General features: G+C 42.6%; 1 protein-coding gene across 1 annotated transcript; it reads left to right on the forward strand.

The window, feature by feature from the left end:
* Nucleotides 1-816: 816 nt before the first annotated feature.
* On the forward strand, nt 817-20,722 carry MTCH2 (mitochondrial carrier 2). The gene is made up of 13 exons (XM_027562362.1): nt 817-1,107; nt 3,646-3,730; nt 3,884-3,990; nt 9,471-9,497; nt 9,692-9,754; nt 11,240-11,297; nt 11,549-11,600; nt 12,726-12,785; nt 13,951-14,044; nt 14,985-15,032; nt 15,831-15,898; nt 17,329-17,404; nt 19,240-20,722. Exons 1-13 carry the CDS (start codon nt 1,021-1,023, stop codon nt 19,324-19,326), a joined length of 912 nt encoding a protein of 303 aa, XP_027418163.1. The 5' UTR covers nt 817-1,020; the 3' UTR covers nt 19,327-20,722.
* Nucleotides 20,723-21,657: the final 935 nt, after the last annotated feature.

The following is a 21,657-nucleotide window of genomic DNA, read 5'->3' on the forward strand; positions in this document are numbered from 1 at the left end:
GCTAAATTTAAATAGAGGTCAGAGAAGGTGTTTCCGAGGAGAATGAATGAGTGCATGAATAACAACCCCCTGATGGGTTCAATATTCAAACTCATCTAGGTTTTGCTGGTCATTAGATTGTTTATTTATAGTTGGACTATAAAGAAAGCTGAGCTCCGAAGAATTGATGCTTTTGAACTGTGGTGTTGAAGAAGACTCTTGAGAGTCCCTTGGACTGAAGCAAGGAGATCCAACCAGTCCATCCTAAAGGAAACCAGGCCTGAATATTGATTGGAAGGATTGATGCGGAAACTGAAACTCCAATACTTTGGCCACCTGATGCAAAGAACTGACTCATTGGAAAAGACCCTGATGCTGGGAAAGATTAAAGGCAGGAGGAGAAGGGGACGACAGAGGATGAGATGGTTGGATGGCATCACCGACGCGATGGACATGAGTTTGCGTAAACTCTGGGAGTTGGTGATGGACAGGGAGGCCTGGCGTGCTGCAGTCCATGGGGTCGCAAAGAGTCGGACGCGACTGAGCGACTGAACTGAACTGAGATTATTTATGATTCTGACGCTGAATATTCTTTGGACCTTACATTGGTGATCCCAAAAGCTCAAGTTCAGAGGCAAGAACATCGAAGAATCCTGTTACAATTCCTTTTATTCCTCTGACCTTGCCTTGGCTGACAAGTGTCAGGCCCTATTGCCACGCCCATTCTTCCCCACCCGGAAGCTCTCTGCCTGCGCAAGCGCAGGAGAAGTGGCCCGTTCCTAGCGGAGGGCGGGGGAATCCCAGCACCTGACGCGTGCGCCCGGGCCCGTAAGCCCCGCCCCGACGTCTGCGCCGGCTCGCGAGCGCCTGCCGTTTCTGAGGGCGGGGCGGTGGTCGGGGACTGAGCCGGGAGGCGCGCTCCGGAGCGTGCGTGCGCGCGCGCCGCGGGCGGGCCAGTGAAGCCGGCGGCCCTGGCACGTGACCCGGGACCGGCTCGGTCGCTTGGTGGCTCGGTCTGTCTGTCCGTCCGCGGGTGCCATCATGGCGGACGCGGCCAGTCAGGTGCTCCTGGGCTCCGGTCTCACCATCCTGTCCCAGCCGCTCATGTACGTGAAGGTGCTCATCCAGGTACGAGTCGTCGCCATTCCCTCCCCCGTTCGGCACCCTGTTCGGTGGCCGCTGCCCAGGGCGCCTGAGGACCGGCTCCAGCCTTTCGGGCCTTCAGTCTCCTGGGATGCTGCTGCTCCTTCTTTGCTGCTCGCCCCTTCCTTCCCTGCAGGGACTACTCCCGTCGTCCGCGGACCTCCCACTGCCCGTGGGCCTTCCCGAGGTCTCGCCTTCAGCCGAGCCGTGAGGCCCGCTCCTTTCCCGGTAGCCCAACTGCCGCCCTGCCCTGCCCTGCTCTGCCCGGTGGCTCCCCTGAACTTTGTTTTCTCTTCCACGAGGTCGATCCTGGCTGGGCGCCGCCAAGGACTTCCCAACCTTTCCCCTCTCCGCTCCTCTGAAATGAGCGTTCTTCTCTTGTCCCCCGCCCCAAACGCAAGGTGTGAAATCTGTTAAAGACAAATTTGAGATTTAAGGGGAGCCCACGTTTTATTAGCTTTTGTTTCCTCTTTTTCTTCTTCTTTTTTTTTTTTTTTGGCTGCTGTTATTGCTGCTTTTCTGTTTCGAGATTTTAGCACCAGATACCCAGAGAAACACAAGGAGCTCATTCAGAAGTGATTGCTGAGTCAAATTTCGGAAGGACGCACTGAGGCTCTCCAGCAGCAGCCCATGTGGCTCATGACAGTGAAAATCCCACCTGTCAGAGCTAGACATCAGTTCAGCCCAAGTTTTGTTAGAGAGTTTTAAGTATATGGATTAGTTTCTAATCTTCTGTGAAATAATTCTTAAGGGGTATTTTCTATTCATAGGCAGGTATGCCAGGTTTTAACTGAGGAGTGTTTTCAATTGCCTTTCTAAATTTCCCTGGACAGGTCTTTAATTTTTGAAACTTTTGTTGAGTGTTGAGGTCATTACATCATGCATGGTATCAAGGATAGAAGCCCTGTCCCCACCATCCACCTTTCTGTCAAAAATAGGCATGACATTAGGGAAGGCCCCATTTCTTACTTTTGAGTTTATGATACTCATTCATACAACATGTTGCTGAGTTGACCCATGTGGATTCAGAACCTATAAATAAAAAACTATTGTAAAATGAGTTATTTAAGAACAGTGGGGGGACTTCCCTGGTGTCCAGTGGCTAAGTCTTGGAGACCCCCACCCATCCCCCCTTGGGGGAATCCTTGATCAGGGAGCTAGATCCCGCATGCCACAACAAAGATTGCCGAGTGCTACTACTAAGACCTGGCACAGCCAAGTAAATAAATATTTTTTTAAATTAAGAACAAAGGGAATTCTCTGGAGGTCCACGCTTTCACTACCAAGGGCCGAGGTTCAGCCCCTGATCAGGGAACTAAGCTGCATAACGTGGCCAAAAAATACAAAAAGAACAAATCTTTGAAATGTACTCTGATATCTCTAAAACAGAATTGGCATGTTTTTAGCTGGATAATATCTGAGATGGAAGCATTTTGCCATAAATCTGGTATAAGCCCATTACCTAGTCATTATCCAGGAGGCAAGGTTTTCTAGTGACAATCAGAACTGTTGCCTCAGAAACTCCTTAATCCTGATTGCACAACATCCTTGTGTTGCCAAGTGTCTCAGGGGTTTTGGTGAAATTCCCAAATACTCAGTTTTAAAAATAGTTGCACTGTGAGCCTTTCCGGAGTTCTTGAGTTGAATAGGTTGAGAATCACAGCAATAGAGAGTCAAGACCATGTCCAACAGCATTCATTCACTCAAGGATCTCTTTGGCACTAAAGACTCTGAATATATTGCAGAGATAAAATGATGAAATTAACTCTAAAATGGCCTTCATTAGATTTTTCATGACTGTCTGCTCCTTTAATACATTTAGCTTATAATTGTTTCCCAAATGAATTATCAAGCTGTATCTGCGTTTGCCTGTGAATGGTTTGTCTTGTTAGCCAAATATGAAGTTGACACTGGCTTAGTCATCTCACTTTGTCCAAATATTTAAAAAAAATGCTAGATTTTCTTTATTTTTTTAAATACTTATTTATTTACTTCATGTATTTGGCTGTGAGTGAGTGAAGTCGCTCAGTCGTGTCCGACTCTTTGCGACCCCATGGACTGTAGCCTACCAGGCTCCTCCCTCCATGGGATTCTCCAGGCAAGAGTACTGGAGTGGGTTGCCATTTCCTTCTCCATAGATTTTCTTTAGAAAATACTTTTGAGCATCCTCAGTAAACTGTAGCTTTCTTAACACAAAAATTCCCTAATTCTGTTTTCAGTTTAATACTAGTCTATCTCAGCTACATGTTTTTTTTTTTTTTTTTTGTAGAATGTGAACCGAAAGAAAACTTGGAGTTCATTGAAACCAGTCTTAACCGCGTGCCAGAATTTAAGATAAAACAAGACCCCCCCCCCAAAAAAAAATGGACAGGGGTGATAACTTCGTTCCTGTCTTGGAAAACACACGGCATTTTAACTTGTGTTAAAAATTATAACTCTAAATTTGTTCTTTATTCAAGACCTTGCAACCCAGGGATTCCTGGGAATGTTGCCTAGTATTGATATATCCTCTTATTTTCAAAGGTGGGATATGAGCCTCTTGCTCCAACAGTAGGACGAAATATTTTTGGGCGGCAAGTCTGTCAACTTCCTGGTCTCTTTTGTTATGGTGAGTGTCTTTTGATTTATTTAGAATTGGATGACATTGGCAAATGTGATAGGCAGGAGTCACTGAAAAAAATATATAGAAGCATGTTTTCTTGAAATTTCTGTGTGACCATTTCTTTCAGCTAGGATGTGAATCTCTGGTTTGTGTTCTTAGCTCAGCACATCGCGAGCATTGATGGGAAGCGTGGATTGTTCACAGGCTTAACTCCAAGACTGTGTTCAGGCGTCCTTGGAACTGTGGTCCATGGTAAAGTTCTACAGGTAATAAGAAAATCCATCTTTCCATAGATTTAGATTACCTTTTAACAACAGTTTGTCCTACTGATTAAGAGCAATCGCGAAGATATATTTATATCCATGGCGTTTCTTCCTCTTGAAAAATATGCACTTGAAATACTCGTTGTTAATTCTTTCCTGGGAAGCAAAGAGAATTTGTCTAAGATGAAGTAATTGATTTGGATCTACACAAGCTTCCTCTGGACCAGGTGTTCTGAGCAGAAATTAAGTGCACTTATTTGAGCTCCTCAATAGCTTACTTGGGGCTTCCTTCACTAGTAAAGAATACGCCTGCAATGGGGGAGATGGGACAGGAGCCTCAGGTTCAATCCCTGTGTTGGGAAGATCCTCTGGAGAAGGAAATGGCAACCTGCTCCAGTATTCTTGCCTGGAAAATCCCATTGACAGAGAAGTCTGGCAGGCTACAGTCCAAGGGGTTGCAGTCGAACTTGACTTAAAGACTAAGCATTCATGCATAACTCATCTTATTCTTCAAAAGACGAAGGAAGCTGGTTAAAACATACATTTCTGATTTTATTTTCCTCTTATTCCTAGTGTTACTCCTAGTAAAATATTTTCTGTGACAAACTTTTTTTTTTTTTTTTAACTTAAGATAAACGTTAAAGTCAGGATAGTGTTTATTTATGGGAAGAGGAAGGGAGACCAGGCATGGGATGTGAGGGTAATGGAAATGATCTTCCCTGATCTGGATCATGGCTGTGTGGATATTTGCCATTTAATTCTTTGTTGCACTGTGCGTTTGTATTCTGTGCACTCTTTCTTTTTGTGTTATACTGCGTAAATCTGAATGTTTGTTTTTTAAGAAAACCTCACCCACGTGTGTGCATTGACTATAAGGGTTATGGGTACTTTTGAGAAGAGGGAAGGAAATGAAGCGTGGAACTTCAGCTGTATCTGTGCTGGTTTATTTTACAAAGGCAAGAAATTTTAAGCAGAAAGGTCAAAATGTTAACATCTGTTAAAGCTTGGTAGGTGATACAGAGGTAATGAGTCGTTTCCTTAATTATTCTGTGTTTGAGTTGTCTCATAAAGTGTTTTTAAAAACATCACAGTTACATCTTTTTCATGGTTATCCTTCTGCTTTGCTGTCTTCTTTTAACTTTAGATACTTTGACTGTACTTGTCTCTCAGTTGCGCCAGCTACAGTGTAGGTCAGCAGAATTGCCTCTTGGTATATTTGTGGAGGTGTTACATGTACAAATTCTGTACCATTTAGAACAGTTCGTGGGAAGGTTGTTCAGTATGAGTAGGGTTGAGAATATAAAATTTATAGGTTTTCTTGTTCATTATTCCGTCTCCCACTGGCGCCAAAGCTATATTACCTTCTGTGCTCTAGTTCTTAAAAGTGTAGCAGTATTTGCTAACCCAATCTATGTAGTATTTTCAATCTATATATCCAATGTGTTAAATTCCCAATGTTTGCAAACCGTTTATTTCAAGCACTACTCGGTGCAGTCCTCCAGGCACTTTTTAAAGTAGCTTTTACAGTGCCCCAGTTCTACTGGGTAAAAATGTGTTATCATTTGATGAGCAAATCATGATTTGGTTGCAGTTTCATGATCTGATTAGCTTAGGTTTTAAATCCTCTTCAGACTTTGTTGAGTTGATTTGCAGAGGTTTTCCAGTCAGTTCCTCTTGTGGAAGCTGTTTTGTTATTCATTATACTTACTCTTGTCATCATGCCTGTGGACTGATGAGCCACTATTTTGGGTGGCCCTTGGGTCAGGGTCACCCAAAATGGTATTCCATTATTCTGGCCTGGAGAATTCCATGCACTGCATAGTCCATGGGGTCGCAAAGAGTTGGACACAGCTGAGTGACTTTGACGTGGGTCAGAATGATGGAGTGTTAATGGGCTGATATTTTGGGGCCTGGATTACTACTCTATTTCCCAGCCACACCAAGTGAGGTTTAGATTTTTTTTCAATCTATGCTGCAGACACCATGTGGAATCATAGTTCTCCAACCAGGAAAAATGCATGCCTCTTGCAGTGGAAGCTCAGAGTCGTCACCACTGGACCTCCAGGGAAGTTTTCATGTAGGAAAACAGTTGTCATCTAGTTCAAAGAGGTTAATGTGTAGTTTTAGAGCAAGAGTGAAATTACTCTTGTAATTACTCTTGAATTACTCAAGTTCCTTTATGTAAAGGAAAAGTAAGACAAACTTGAGGTAGCCAGGTACCTGGAATATGTGTTCACATGTAGCCAAGTGAAATAGAACAGGGTCTTGGTACTACACTTAGAATCAAAAGCAGTTTACACAGTCAAGAAGAAAGACCAATTTAGGATTGACAAGACTGTTTTAGACTTTGTTCAGTTCAGTTCAGTTACTCAGTCGTGTCCAACTCCTTGCGACCCCATGAATCGCAGCATGCCAGGCCTCCCTGTCCATCATCAACTCCCAGAGTTCACTCAGACTCACATCCATTGAGTCAGTGATGCCATCCAGCCATCTCATCCTCTATTGTCCCCTTCTCCTCCTGCCCCCAATCCCTCCCAGCATCAGAGTCTTTTCCAGTGAGTCAACTGTTCACATGAGGTGGCCAAAGTACTGGAGTTTCAGCTTCAGCATCATTTCCTCCATAGAAATCCCAGCGCTGATCTCCTTCACGATGGACTGGTTGGATCTCCTTGCAGTCCAAGGGACTCTCAAGAGTCTTCTCCAACACCACAGTTCAAAAGCATCAATTTTTTGGCACTCAGCTTACTTCACAGTCCAACTCTCACATCCATACATGACCACTGGAAAAACCATAGCCTTGACTAGACAGACCTTTGTTGGCAAAGTAATGTCTCTGCTTTTGAATATGCTATCTAGGTTGGTCATAACTTTCCTTCTAAGGAGTAAGCGTCTTTTAATTTCATGGCTGCAGTCACCATCTGCAGTGATTTTGGAGTCCAAAAAAATAAAGTCTGACACTGTTTCCCCATCTATTTCCCATGAAGTGATGGGACCAGATGCCATGATCTTCGTTTTCTGAATGTTGAGCTTTAAGCCAACTTTTTCAGTCTCCGCTTTCACTTTCATTGAGATGCATTTTAGTTCCTCTTCACTTTCTGCCATAAGGGTGGTGGTATCTGCATATCTGAGGTTATTGATATTTCTCCCGGCAATCTTGATTCCAGCTTGTGCTTCTTCCAGCCCAGCGTTTCTCATGATGTACTCTGCATAGAAGTTAAATAAGCAGGGTGACAATATACAGCCTTGATGTACTCCTTTTCCTATTTGGAACCAGTCTGTTGTTCCATGTCCAGTTCTAACTGTTGCTTCCTGACCTGCATATAGGTTTCTCAAGAGGCAGGTCAGGTGGTCTGGTATTCCCATCTCTTGAAGAATTCTCCACAGTTTACTGTGATCCACACAGGCAAAGGCTTTGGCATAGTCAATCAAGCAGAAATAGATGTTTTTCTGGTACTCTCTTGCTTTTTCGATGATCCAGTGGATGTTGGCAATTTGATCTCTGGTTCCTCTGCCTTTTCTAAATCCAGCTTGAACATCTGGAAGTTCAGGGTTCACATATTGCTGAAGCCTGGCTTGGAGAATTTTGAGCATTACTTTACTAGCATGTGAGATGAGTGCAATTGTGTGGTAGTTTGAGCATTCTTTGGCATTGCCTTTCTTTGGGATTGGAATGGAAACTGACCTTTTCCAGTCCTGTGGCCACTGCTGAGTTTTCCAAATTTGCTGGCATATTGAGTGCAGCCCTTTCACAGCATCATCTTTTAGGAATTGAAATAGCTCAGCTGTAATTCCATCCACCTCCACTAGCTTTGTTTGTAGTGATGCTTCCTAAGTCTCTCTTGACTTTGCATTCCAGGATGTCTGGCTCTAGGTGAGTGATCATACCATTGTGATTATCTGGGTCATGAAGATCTTTTTTGTACAGTTCTTCTGTGTATTCTTGCCACCTCTTCTTAATATCTTCTGCTTCTGTTAGGTCCATACCATTTCTGTCCTTTATCGAGCCCATCTTTGCATGAAATGTTCCCTTGGTATCTCTAATTTTCTTGAAGAGATCTCTGGTCTTTGCCATTGTGTTGTTTTCCTCTATTTATTTGCATTGATCGCTGTGGAAGGCTTTCTTATCTTTTCTTGCTATTCTTTGGAACTTGAGTTCTGTATATCTGAACAAGAATTAAATTGAAATCTGTTCAGGATAATGTAGAAGAGACTGTTGAAAATTTTATTATCAGTGAAAACCAAAGCCTAGAAATTAGTGAGAATTTTTAAAGATGCCTGAAACTGTTAGAATTAATTTCTGGCCAAAGATCTGGAATTTGGCCAAAAACCATCATTTCACTTTGTGATGTTTGTCCTCTTCCCTCTGATTTTCTTTTTAAGAAACGCAGTTCTTTTTGCAAAAGACAAGTGTTGTCTATTTTTTAAACCTCACTATGTCTGGGAAGTCAGTTGTCTGGTTCTTATATTTCACCTAGCCCATCTTCTATTTCTGAAATATCCCACAAATAATATTTTCTCTTCCAATGCAGCCTAAGCTCTGGCAGTTTCATGTATCTTTGCCAGAATTAAGAAAGCATCTTCTTTCTTGTTTGGCTCAGAAACAGTCAAATTCAAAAGGAAAAGAGAGGCAGGTTTAGCTATTCAGGCTTAGTACCAATTCTCTGTTCTTTGTAGGGAAGGAAAGCATCTTGCCCTAATTTGGTATTGGACCTGAGTTTTCCCGTGAAAAAGTCCTGAGGCTTTTTCTGTGGCCTTAGTCCTCTGAGTATGTACGAAGTTATTTCACTTGTGTCTGATTCTTTGCGACCACATGGACTGTAGCCTGTCAGACACCCCTGTCCCTGGGATTCTCCAGATAAGAACATTGGGGGTGGGTTGCCGTGCCCTCCTCCAGTGGATCTTCCTGACTCAGGGAGCAAACTGTGTCTCTTACGTGTCCTGAACTGACAGGCAGGTTCCTTACTACCAGCGCCACCTGGGAAGCACTGTTTTTACCGGTTTATTTTGTTAGTGTGTGTTTAGTAAATAACGCTCTTGGAGTTTTGTTTTGTTTTCCTTTTTCTTCTTTTTTAATATTTAATTTATTTGGCTGCACCTGGTCTTAGTTGCGGCCTGTGAGATCTTTTACTTGCAGCGTGCGAGCTCTTAGTTGGAGCGGGAGGATCTAAGACCTGATCAGGACCCAGGTCTTAACAACTGGACCACCTGGGAAGTCCCTCCTTTTTCTTTCTAGATATGAGTTTTTGTGAGTTGCCCAATCAGTATGTTAAACTTAGCACAGGATCATCTTAAAGACACTTGTTAATGTTAATATTTCCAAGTGTTAATTAGAAATAGAAGTTAATGGGAAATTTATAGCCCCACCCACCCCCCAAAAAGCAACCATTTTAATTTCTGCCAATCAATAGGGTTTTCCTTTTATGTCCTGTCTCAGTGACACTATGATAGACCTAATCATCCTCTTCCTTTCTCTTCCTTTGTAGCATTACCAGGAGTGTGACAAGGCTGAGGTATGTTGAAGCCAGTGTGTACGCTTGAGCCCGTTTTCCCCGCAAGCCGCTGCTGCTCGTTGTCCTCTTTAGGAAGAGGGACAAGCAGTCAGCTTTCCTTTCATCGTGGACAATGTTTTTATACAGGGTGGCCACCGGTTTGACCAGTTCTGTTGAAAACCATCACAATAGCGATCTTTTATTTTGATTTCCAGGAGTCAGGATCTGGAAATGTACAGAAAGAAGTCTCATCTTCCTTTGACCGGGTTATCAAAGAGGTGAGATGATTATGATCTCTCTAAATCAGAGTGGAGTGGCAGTTATGGAATCAGGATCATCAGGCCTGTATGTTCAGTGTTCCAAGGGAAATTAAACCTTCGATTTAATACGGGCTTTACTGCATGCAGAATAGAAAGAAGAATGCATTGCTTGCTGTTTGGAATTGATGCATTTCAAGGAAACATATTTTTCCCACTCATTTCCTCTTTAATGTTGAAGAGGTTTCTATTGAAACTTCTTAGAGTTGAAAATCTCTGGCCCAACAGTATTAACATATAGTAGCCGAGGCCCTGCGTGTGTTGGACGTTATATATCTAGAAATGCTTTTACAACATTATTCTGACTTTGAAATGCCCTCATCATTCATTTCCCACCCCTGTCTTCTGCCATTGGAGTTGGTTGCACGCCTAACTTAATAATACTCTTTTTTATTTCTTAGTCTTGATATTATCTAATTGTCTATAGTAAGGTCATGATTTTCAGTAAAAGCTGCCTTCAAAAACATAATATTGTGGCTTTCTGGATGGCACAGTGGTAGAGAATCCATCTGCCAGTGCTGGAGTCTCAAGAGATTTGGGTTCGATCCCTGGGTCGGAAAGATCCTCTGGAGAAGGAAATGGCAACCCACTCCAGTATTCTTGCCTGGGAAATCCCATGGACAGAGGAGCCTGCTGGGCTACAGTCCTTGGGGTCACAAAGAGTCAAACACAACTGAGTAGTGACTGAGCAAGGAACACAGAGATACGTGTATTAATTAATATGTGTCTTATATTTTCTGAACTTCCTTGAGTTCATCCTGTGGCTCTTAGAACTACCAATAGAGTGGAGGTGAGGGATCTCTTAACTAAGTGCAAAAATGAACGACAGACCTTCTGTATTTACAGCTTACCTCCAGGTGTTATGGTTGAATTTTTTTTACTAACCTCTTTACAGAATCCTGGATAAGAAAGATAAACTGGGATAGATATAGGAGCTCCAGGATACTGCGCAGTTAGTTATAGGGTTGTGGTTAAAAAACCAAACCAAAGTTGTTCTGCTGTCCTCAAGCTGTTGGTGTAGATTAAATAGAGCCTGACATTTGCCTAGTGCAGATATCAGAGTCTCTGAAATCACTCACAATGAGAGATCCAGTTAATAATCTAAATACAGTCCTCATAGTTTTATCCCAGCTAGGCTACCACACCTCCTGCATTTCAAGCACAGACCGCCAGGAAAGTCCCTTTACCTGTTTCTTTGCTTTTGTTTTTCTTTGAGATGATAATAGAAATCTGCTTTACAGAGTTTTGAGACATAACGTTGAAATCCCTGAGTGAAAGCTGTGCCAGAATGATATTGTATCATATTGCATCCTATTCGGGCTGCTCATCCTGACTCAGGAGTGCTATGTCACCCACTTTCTTACTCTTCAGTAAGAAAGTGACTTCGTGCGGAATTTAAATGTCATTTATTCAGATTTCACAAGTGTGTGTGCTGATTGTTTCTAGACAACTCGGGAGATGATGGCTCGTTCTGCTGCTACCCTCATCACACATCCCTTCCACGGTAGGTCTGCAGTGGACAACTGAAATTCGACTCTTTATCTCTCTCTGTATCATGATCTCTCCTGTCTACTTCCATAGGTTGACATGAGAGTTCACTAAAGTGCCTTGCCTGTGTGTTTTTGGTTTGCTTGTTTTGGTTTTTATCCAATTTATCCAGATACCAAAAGTGTCTTTAGGTGGGCAAAACTTTTTTTCAGGGCTATTAAAATTTACCTGGAGGTAGGTTAAAAATCTTTCCTCTGTATTCTTTAGTGATCACTCTGAGATCTATGGTACAATTCATTGGCAGAGAATCCAAGTACTGGTAAGTGTTTCTCTTTTCAAGTCTTCAAGGAGATCTGTTAATGCCAAATACTTTACATGTCTGTGATGCCTTAGAGCTTGCAAAGCAAATGCATATATCTTATATCATTTGACCTACACAGACACACACAACCACTGAAGCCAGAATTCATCCTGAATGTGACTATACCCATGTGACTATACCCTTCAGTTCAGTTCAATTCAGTCGCTCAGTCGTGTCCGACTCTTTGCGACCCCATGAATCGCAGCACGCCAGGCCTCCCTGTCCATCACCAACTCCTGGAATTCACTGAGACTCACGTCCATCGAGTCAGTGATGCCATCCAGCCATCTCATCCTCTGTCGTCCCCTTCTCCTCCTGCCTCCAATCCCTCCCAGCATCAGAGTCTTTTCCAGTGAGTCAACTCTTCGCATGAGGTGGCCAAAGTACTGGAGTTTCAGCTTCAGCATCATTCCTTCCAAAGAACACTTAGGACTGATCTCCTTTAGAATGGACTGGTTGGATCTCCTTGCAGTCCAAGGGACCCTCAAGAGTCCTCTTCAACACTACAGTTCAAAAGCATCAATTCTTCGGTGTTCGGCCTTCTTCACAGTCCAACTCTCACATCCATACATGACCACAGGAAAAACCATAGCCTTGACTAGACGGACCTTTGTTGGCAAAGTAATGTCTCTGCTTTTGAATATGCTATCTAGGTTGGTCACAACTTTCCTTCCAAGGAGTAAGCGTCTTTTAATTTCATGGCTGCAATTACCATTTGCAGTGATTTTGGAGCCCCAAAAATAAAGTCTGACACTGTTTCCACTGTTTCCCCATCTATTTCCATGAAGTGATGGGACCAGATGCCATGATCTTCGTTTTCTGAATGTTGAGCTTTAAGCCAACTTTTTCACTCTCCTCTTTCACTTTCATCAAGAGGCTTTTTAGTTCCTCTTCACTTTCTGCCATAAGGGTATCTTTCACTTTCTGCCATAAGCAGTATCTCCCCTTCTGTTTCTGAATTCATCTGTCTTTGCGGAATGCGGGAGGTAGAAAGGGGAGGTGGGTGGGGGTATAACCTTGTCCAAAGTGGCGGTTGAACCTTGTAATCTGAATGTACTTTACCTTTCCTCCTTCTAAACCTAGTGGACTTTGTGACTCCATAGCAACAATCTATCGGGAAGAGGGCATCCTAGGATTTTTTGCGTGAGTAAATTACTGATTTGTGGATGTGATTTTTGTGTGAGAAGGACACTTTAATGAGAATGAGGACATGACTCCTTGTTTCAGCCTCAGGGAAAATGTACTCTTTTGGTTTATTTCATGTTAAACTCTGTTTTGGCCCCTCTGACTTAAATGCTCTTGTAAGAGATCCCAAACTTTTGCTCTGCACATCTGAAATGGTTGAAAGGAGAGGGTTTTTTTAAGTAATAAATTCAGTCCAAGTCTCTACTGTCATAATAAGTTCTCAGTTGCTATATAGTTGATGAAATGAGGAAAGTTCATTTTGGAAAAATGGAGAGGTATCTAATGGGTGTCTTTCTTATCCTCAGAGTATGTGCACTGTGTTCATTCCCTTGAATTTACTTTAGAAGAACTTAGGCTACTACCTTAGTTCTGTTAATGACAAAAACTGCATTATTAGCTAAATGGTCCTTTTTGATTTTCAGTGTTTCCACATCGTTGATTTTTGTTTGAGTATCATAAATATTCTGGGAAATAGACAAGATAGCTATTATTCTCATTTTAGAGATTAACAAAAACAAAACTGATGCTCTGGGAAGTTCATTTGCTGATAAGTGGTAGAATGGCATTTAATCCTTGGTCTTCAGTCTGAGGTAACCTTTGTCCCGGTGCTCCACACGGCCTCACCTAGCGTACCTAGGCCCTGGAAATGTGTCTTCTGATGCCTCTCACCTGTGTCCACGTTTGGGCCGTTTTCACTTTGTCATTTTCTCATCTTTTGCATGGCCAAATTTGTATATCAAGTAGTCTAACAATAATCATAGTTAAGTCTCTTCTCTGAAGTAGGCAAATTATTTGCCTCCCTGATTATAGTTATTAATAATAAGTTGAGCCATTGGCCATAGCTCAGAGGGATGTAGCCTTTAAAATTCTCACTTTAAAAATGAGAATACAAGTCATTAGAGATTAGCTTCAAGAACAATTGTGTTAATTAGAATGAACTGGTTACGTTCTGGTATTCGGTTCCTTTCAGTTCTCTAGAATGTTTTAAAATCTTTATTTGTTTATTTTTTAATTGAAGGATAAATGAATTCTTGTATGACTTATATAAGTAAATATAAATGAGTGAATTACTTTCCAAATGATCACACCTCTTGGCTCTTGTCTTTGTTGCTTCCTCACGCAGGGGCCTTATCCCTCGCCTGCTCGGTGACATCATCTCCTTGTGGCTTTGTAACTCGCTGGCCTACCTCGTCAATACCTACGCTCTGGATAGTGGGGTAGGTTGGGCTCCTGATGAGATGTGCTGGTGCTGACTGCACGGTCCCTGCCTGGCAGCTAGGTTAGCTTTACAGTAAGATGGCAGTTGGTGATATGAGACTCACCATTATATAGCTAAATATTAACGGTCAGATTTTCAGAGGGTAATGGAATGATCTACGCTGCTTACCTCAGAGAGAGGCACCTGGAAAGGGTTTGGCAGGGTGAGCCTAAGCGTCTGCAAGGAGATTGCTTCTTTGTTGATGCCTAATGTTAGAGGACACCATGAAGCAGGACAGTTCTATCGTATATTCAGGGGTTTCATCTAATTGGAAGTGCTCAGGGGACTCTTACATTGGGCTTTCTGGAAACTTCAGCCTGGGCCGGGGGTTTGAGAATCAGCTTTCCCTAAAAGTCATGTTTCTGCAGCCTCAGCAGCTGTAGACCTCTTTGAACCCAAGAGAGTTCCATAGCATGGTGGAAACGAGAACACACCCAGGCCAGAGGTAGGACCAGAAATCCATGTGCTTGGTTACTTGAGTAGAGACTGATCTTCCCCACAGCATCTGGGATACAGCTGGGTGTATACAGAAGGAGTGACTTGGCCCTAAGAGTACCATCAACGTGGTTTCCGGGGGTTGTATTTCTAGGACCCGGGCAAAGATTTCCAGTCTCACTTCCTGGTGCTTTTGAAATCCTGAGGCCATTATATTAGTTCCTGGAAGCCATCCTAGTCTTATATGAACTTGCCTGTTAATGTTGAGTCAAGGTGATCATTTTGACCACTGCCTTTTTATGCTCCTAGCCAGTCTTTTATGTTTTCATCCTGTAAATTAATTTTCAGGTTGTCAAAGAACTTGAATTCAAAAATAGACTGTTTTGATACGGGGAGGACAATTAGCTATTAATACCAGCTTAATTTTCTCACTCGTTCTAATAAAGGCTTTCTTCCTGTTATAGGTTTCCACCATGAATGAAATGAAGAGCTATTCCCAAGCTGTCACAGGAGTAAGTTTTTAAACATCCTCTTGGGACTTCCCTGGTGGTCCAGTGGCTAAGACTCTGAGCTCCCAGTGCAGGGGGCCCAGGTTCGATCCCTGGTCGGGGAGCTAGATCCCACATGCTACAACTAAGACCCAGAGCAGCCAAATAAATAAATAAAATTTAAAATAAATAAATAAACATCCTCTTAACCTTTGAGGAGTAGTTTTGTTTTCTTTGAAATTTGGAATGTGTCATTATTGTTTTTTGGTCAGAGGTAGGAACAACCCAGAGTCCCTGCATCACAGTGGCAGAAGTAACAAACTCCCGTGGTTTGGTGCTGGTCAACTTCCAGAGGGGTCAGCGGGCGTTTGCCAACACAGATCTGCCCCTGCCCCCTCCTGTGTCCTGCTGGACGAATACTGAAGGCTTCAGTCTCTTTACTTACGTGGAGTCTTGCAGTGGCTGACTTTTGGAGTAGCTTCCATTGTCTTTGGAAAGATGTTTGTGTTCTCTTGTTTTTTCAGGGCTGTTTTGAAATGCTTATTGTACTTAGTTTTAAATGTTGAAGTTCAGTTGTATGTGAATGAGGCTCAGTCACAGAATAAGAGAAGTCTTCTGACCTTTGGTGAAAAGGTTGCAGGGTAAGGGGAGAAACATCTCCAGACTCCAGAATGTGTACTTTAGTCTTGACCGGGGATACAGAGAAGGCAAAAGCAGTATGGCACATTTGAGCATAGCGGCACTAGGGCTAAGGCTGAGAAGGAGGGACATGAGAGAGGCCAGGCATGACTTAATAACTGAGCTGCTTTTTCCTCCTTACAGTTTTTTGCCAGTATGTTGACCTATCCCTTTGTGCTTGTCTCTAATCTTATGGCTGTCAACAACTGTGGGTAAGTGCCTTGCATTTCTTATCCTAGTAATTGGCTGCCTGTATGCCTGACAGGCAGAGCAGTCCTGGTAGAATTTGGCGAGGATGAGCACAGGTGATGCTATGAGTAGATTTCCTGATTTTTCCCGTCTGCCCCATGCGCCAGCAGTGCCATCAGTTTGTATTATAAGCAGTCTCTTCATAGCCTGTTTTGAAATAGAGAAGGGCACAAATAATATTCCTTAAGTACTTATAAATAGTATGTACTTGTCAGTAGTCTAGGTTCTTTTCTGAAAATAGTGGAATAATGATCACTCTCACATCTTTGCTTTATATTAATCCTTATCCTCTCTTACGAACATTATGAAAGGTATGTTAGGGATTGAATGACAACCTGTACCTGTTTTGCATCAGGGCTTCATGGAAAAAGTGTTTTGAAGTTAGAAAAGTAGAAAATTTGGTTGAAAATGAAAAGTTTCTTGACCTTTCATGTATTAATTGGGAAGGAGGGCCGAGGGTGGGGATGGACACCATTGATTTCCAGATGCCAGGTGACTGCCAGGTTGGACAGAAGTTTTAACCTCGTGATTTAATTCTGTTCCACTAGGGTACCCGTCACAGCACACCATTAGACATGTCACTGTTTTCAGACAAGGTATCCAGGTGATAGCTATGGAGAGTTGTGAGCAGTTACCATATTGTGTTTGTTCTGTGATTTGCGGATCGGCTGCCGCATTGTAGCCCAGAGCAGGCTTGAAGGATGAGTTAAGTGTGTTGTTGTTATTTGCAGTTTTTTTAGAGAAGTGAGTGGCTTCCCTGATGGCTCAGTCGGTAAAGCATCTGCCCATAATGCTGGAGACCTGGGTTTGATCCCTGGGTCGAGAAGATCCCCTAGAGAAGGAAATGGAACCCATTCCAGTATTCTTACCTGGAGAATTCCATGGATAGAGGAGCCTGGTGGACTGTAGTCCATGGGGTCACAAAGAGTCAGACACCACTAAGTGCCTAACTTTCACTTTCAGAGAAGAAGTGGGCGGGAGTTATGCCTGAGTAAGAGCGTGTAGTCACCACAGTTTCACACCGCTATCCATTGTTATATTTGGAGTCTTTTGAACACCACATAGTTTTAAATTCCCTTTCTCAGCTCTTTAGTCATATAATTACTATGTTCTAGAATTTCATTTGTCCACTAATTAAAACCTAGATGTTTTAGAAAATACATAACTAAAGTTTCTCTTTATGTGTTGATTCAAAACCTAAATGTAAGAAAGTGGGGTCTGTTTTGGATGCTCAGTCTTTCCCCTGTGCCAACAGAATTTGTTTCTATAGAACCGCTAAAATTGCTTCTCAGGGAACCTTCCAGGCAGAATATTTTGACCAAGATCTATTGAGCTCTTGAGAGAATGTTTTATAAATATTGACTTCGGTAACTAATCCCTTTTTCTATTTCAGGCTTGCTGGTGGATGCCCTCCCTATGCCCCAATATATTCTTCTTGGATAGATTGCTGGTGCATGCTACAGAAAGAGGTACTTCTCTCTCATTCTCTCTCTCTTCCTCCCTCCCTCTCTCCTTCTCCCCTCTTCGTATTTTGTGGGTTTTTTTTGCTTGTTTTCTTAAAAGTTTCTGGGATCCCAGGTTAATTCTTATAGGTTATCCTTTAGTTACCAGTTAAATGTATCCTTTTCAGTGGTCCATATGTCGCTCTGGCATAGCTGTAAAATATGCTGCTTAGAAATCATCAGGAGAGGTAAAGAAGGAAGAATTCCTGGATGTGATCTGGAACCCGTTTGAGTGGTTACATTCAAATTACAAATAAGGTCTGGGCAGTCAGTTATTCTGGTTATTAAAATGATACCCTCGATTTCAGATTACTTTTTCCAACCTCATCTTCTTGTAACTTGTCAGAATATATTCTGAAATGTATTTTCTAATATATTTAGAGAAGCTGAGCAATAGTTGTTTGTTTACAACATTGTCACAGTGGTGTCAGCAGAACTGCTCTCTTCTGCAGTCACGTTAGTCCATGCGGTGTCCAGATTCCGGTGTATTGTTTGCTTTTGCTATGGGGTAGGTCATCTCCAACCAAAAATTCTTGATCAGTCTAGGCAGAGCTTTAATAGGAACCAAAATAATGAGTGGCTGAGCGCTAAATTTAACATGGAATCGCTTAGAGTGGCCATCAGTTGAAAGCTGTTTTTGAGTGGGAAACACTTTGTAGAGGACTGTGGAGGAAGGCCTATGAGGAAGCTCTTTGTTGCACGCTATTAGAGCGCTGGAGACACCGATGAGAAAGGCCTTTGTTCACGGGGCTCAGGCTTCCCAGCCTGAACTCGGAATGCAGAGGCCTAAGCTGGGGGGCTTTTGCTCAGTGGACCCAACAAGCCCCTCTGTGAACCCAGGCCAGGACACTTGGATGGTTGCCAGACAGACCTAATGTGAACATTCAACTCTGCTATAGAAAGAAACCAAACAGAAAATTATTAGGGTATCAGACACTTTACAGTTGAACCTTTAAGTGCTTAAGACAACAGCAAATGTTAATTGATCATTCACTGTATACGAGGCATCATGCTAAGAGTTCTCCATGTTTCAGCTCATGCAACCCTCAAAGTAACCTTGTGAGGAGAGATACTGTACTTTACTGTTCCGCCTCACATATGAAGAAACTGGGACTTTGAACAGTTAAATAATGCCAATTGCATAACCCACAATCACACAGCTTGTATTTGGGAGAGCAGGATCTATGAACAGGCTGTCTCACTTAAGTCTGCTCAATTAAACTGACAACATGACTACTTTAATTATAAGATTTTATAAGTACTCCCTAGAGATCTGACCGTTCGGTTCAAAACAAATAAAAGCTGACATGGGGACTTCCTCAGTGGTCCAGAGGTTGACTCCGAACTTTTACTGCAAGGGGCACGAGCTCCAACCCTGATCAGGGAACTAAGATTCCACATGCGTGCAGCCAAAAAACAAAATACAAATAAAAGCTGGCGCTTGCTACGTGTTAGGACTATTCACGACACTTGGTATGAGTTAACACACTTGATAGCCCAGCTAACTAGCACATAGCAGAGCCAGAATCTGGACTGGGAACATCTGTCTAAATAAGAAATACTTGCCTTTATCCACGTGTCAAATGGTAGGTAGTTCCACAGAGGCTCAGCTTGCGTCGGAGATGACACGTCGCTGCCCCATAGCGCAGCGACATCTGCACTGTGATGGTGATAGACAGTCTGGTCGTTTTCATCATTTCGTTTCTCAGAAATACGTCCAGTTGGATGTCTTTGCTGCTTTGGACTAGCTGACCTCATTTTCACACTAGACTTTATTTGTATTTATTTTATTTTTCTTTCAGGGAAATATGAGCCGAGGAAATAGCTTGTTTTTCCGGAAGGTCCCCTTTGGGAAGACCTACTGTTGTGACCTGAGAATGTTGATTTGAAGATGTGGGGCAGGGACAGTGACATTTCTATAGTCCCAGACGCACAGAATTATGGGAGAGAATGTTGATTTCTATACAGTGTGGCGCGCTTTTTTTAATAATCATTTAATCTTGGGAAAATGGAGGTGTTTGGTGTCTGCCTTTTTTGTTCTTTTTCCCAGCACATGATTTACCACTGATACTCCCCCCTGAAATGGGACATTTTAACCCCAGGTTATTTTACTTCAGAAGTTGCATTTACCTAAAGGTACCGGCAAGTTGTCATGCAATTTGAGTCTCAATTTAAGGTTTTGTAAAATGAAGAGAGTACAGTCCCATGAAGAAAGAAAATGCAAAAGTTAAGAAAATGAATAAGGCAAATGATACGGGAAGTCATAAACTACCTTTTCTTTGGTAGACCTTAAAACTCAGCGGCATCCACTGGAACCTGCCTCCCAGCATATTCTTCTTAGCACATTCAACTAACCCTGGCTCTCATACCTCACAGAAAGGACAATACACGCCTAACCTACCCTAGAAAATCTGCACGCTGTTATTGCAAAGCAAGAAATTGTGTTGCCAACAACAAGAAAAAAGGACAGTTACAGAGAAAAAGCAGGATTTGGAAAGGAAGTGTAATGTCTCCTTTTTCACCCCTCACAGAGGTTCTTATTGTCATATGAAGTATGAAAAGCAAATACTGTAGCATTAGCCTTGCCAGTCCCTAAATTACATCATTATACAGTTCTAACTGCATGTAATCTCTTGTTCTTCGGTTTTTGTTTTGTTCGCATTTTGTCCTTGCAGAAGGTGAGCAGTTTGTTTTCCATTCCTCATGACACCCTTGGAAGGTATACTTGTAACCTCACGTCTGATGGTGCAGACTTACATCCATAGGGTTCTTAGACTACTGACCAGCTCGCATGTCATACCCTCAGTTAGGCATGTTAACATTCATAGTAGGGGAAAAATCATTTTAGAAGGAAATAAATATCCACTCAAACATAAAGCTCTTATTTTACTCAGGCCTTTTCCAAGCAGGTTAAAATGCTCTTAAAATGAGAAAGCATTTGGTTTTACTTATAATCCACTGGGTTGTTGCCAAATGAGTAAACGCGTCATTTGCTGTTTCTCAGAAGAATTCGCTACTTCCCGTCAAAGCAGCAGCACCCACAGTGTTAGACTGAGCATGCAGGGTCTCCTCTCCTCGCCCCCACACGCCGAGTTTAAGAGTATATAGCCTGAAGCTCGTGAGTAGCTTACTTTGAAATGTCTTTGATGTCTCTTTGTCTCAAAAAGCAATGTAAATTTTATATTCAATATTATCTGCATTTGTTTTAATATAAAAATGTTTTGCATTACCTACTTTTTTTTTCCCCAAAAAAAATCTTCAAGTAAAGATGATCTAGGAAACTGCCATGTTTATGACCTGTGGCTTCTGTCTTCACACACGCCTGCCTAGTTGGGGAGCCTGTCTGACTATGAGAACCAGTCTGCCACCAGAGGGCGCCAAGGCTCCGGTTTTGCCTTTGAAAGTTGGGCTGTGGAAAAATTTCACCAAGGCCTGGGATTAGTCAGCACACTGGCCGATCCAGCTCACTGCATCCAGGCTGTCGGTCCCATAAGGGTACTACACCTGTGCTTATTGTTCGGTTGCGTCCAACTCTCTGTGACCCCGTGGACTGTAGCCCCTCCAGGCTCCTCTGTCCATGGGATTTTTCAGGCAAGAGGACTACATTTGTGGTCCTCCATGAAATTTTATAAGCCATTAACATACTCAGAAGTTTATTCTGGGGCTGGTAAATGCAGGTATGTAGGTACTTTTAAGAGACACACAAAAAATGAAGTGACTCATAATGTAAATCATGTAAACCCAGATAAGCGTTATCTTGTGGGCTGTACTTGTGAAACTGGTACAGGTGGTTTGGCTTGGCAGGGCTGAGCTAAGTTGCCAGGAAGTATTCCCTCTGGGGAGTGTGCTGGTCACTGAAGCTTGACTGAAGGAGAGAATGTGGAGTTTCCTGGGACTTGGGTGCTTGTAAAAGTACCAGGCTATACAGACAACTTTAGGATGAAAGAAACTTTAAACCTAGTCCTGGATCCCAGCTTCTCATGTTACCTAAACATACTGTAGTTTTGCTGTGATTTCCTCCTCTAGAAATGTCCTCCTTCCCTCTCCCCCTTGAAGTGTTCCCTATATGGTAAAATTCAGTTCTAGGGTCATCTCTTTGTGAAGTCTCTCTTAAGTCCTCTCAGCTGGACAAGATCTTTGCCTTCAAACTCTTCCTCCCCCAAGGCTTGTAATGATATTGCCAACTAAACAGACAGAAGAGAAACTACACCACACACTGA

The sequence above is a fragment of the Bos indicus x Bos taurus genome, chromosome 15, assembly GCF_003369695.1.
Source record: "Bos indicus x Bos taurus breed Angus x Brahman F1 hybrid chromosome 15, Bos_hybrid_MaternalHap_v2.0, whole genome shotgun sequence".
Classification (NCBI taxonomy): Eukaryota; Metazoa; Chordata; class Mammalia; order Artiodactyla; family Bovidae; genus Bos; species Bos indicus x Bos taurus.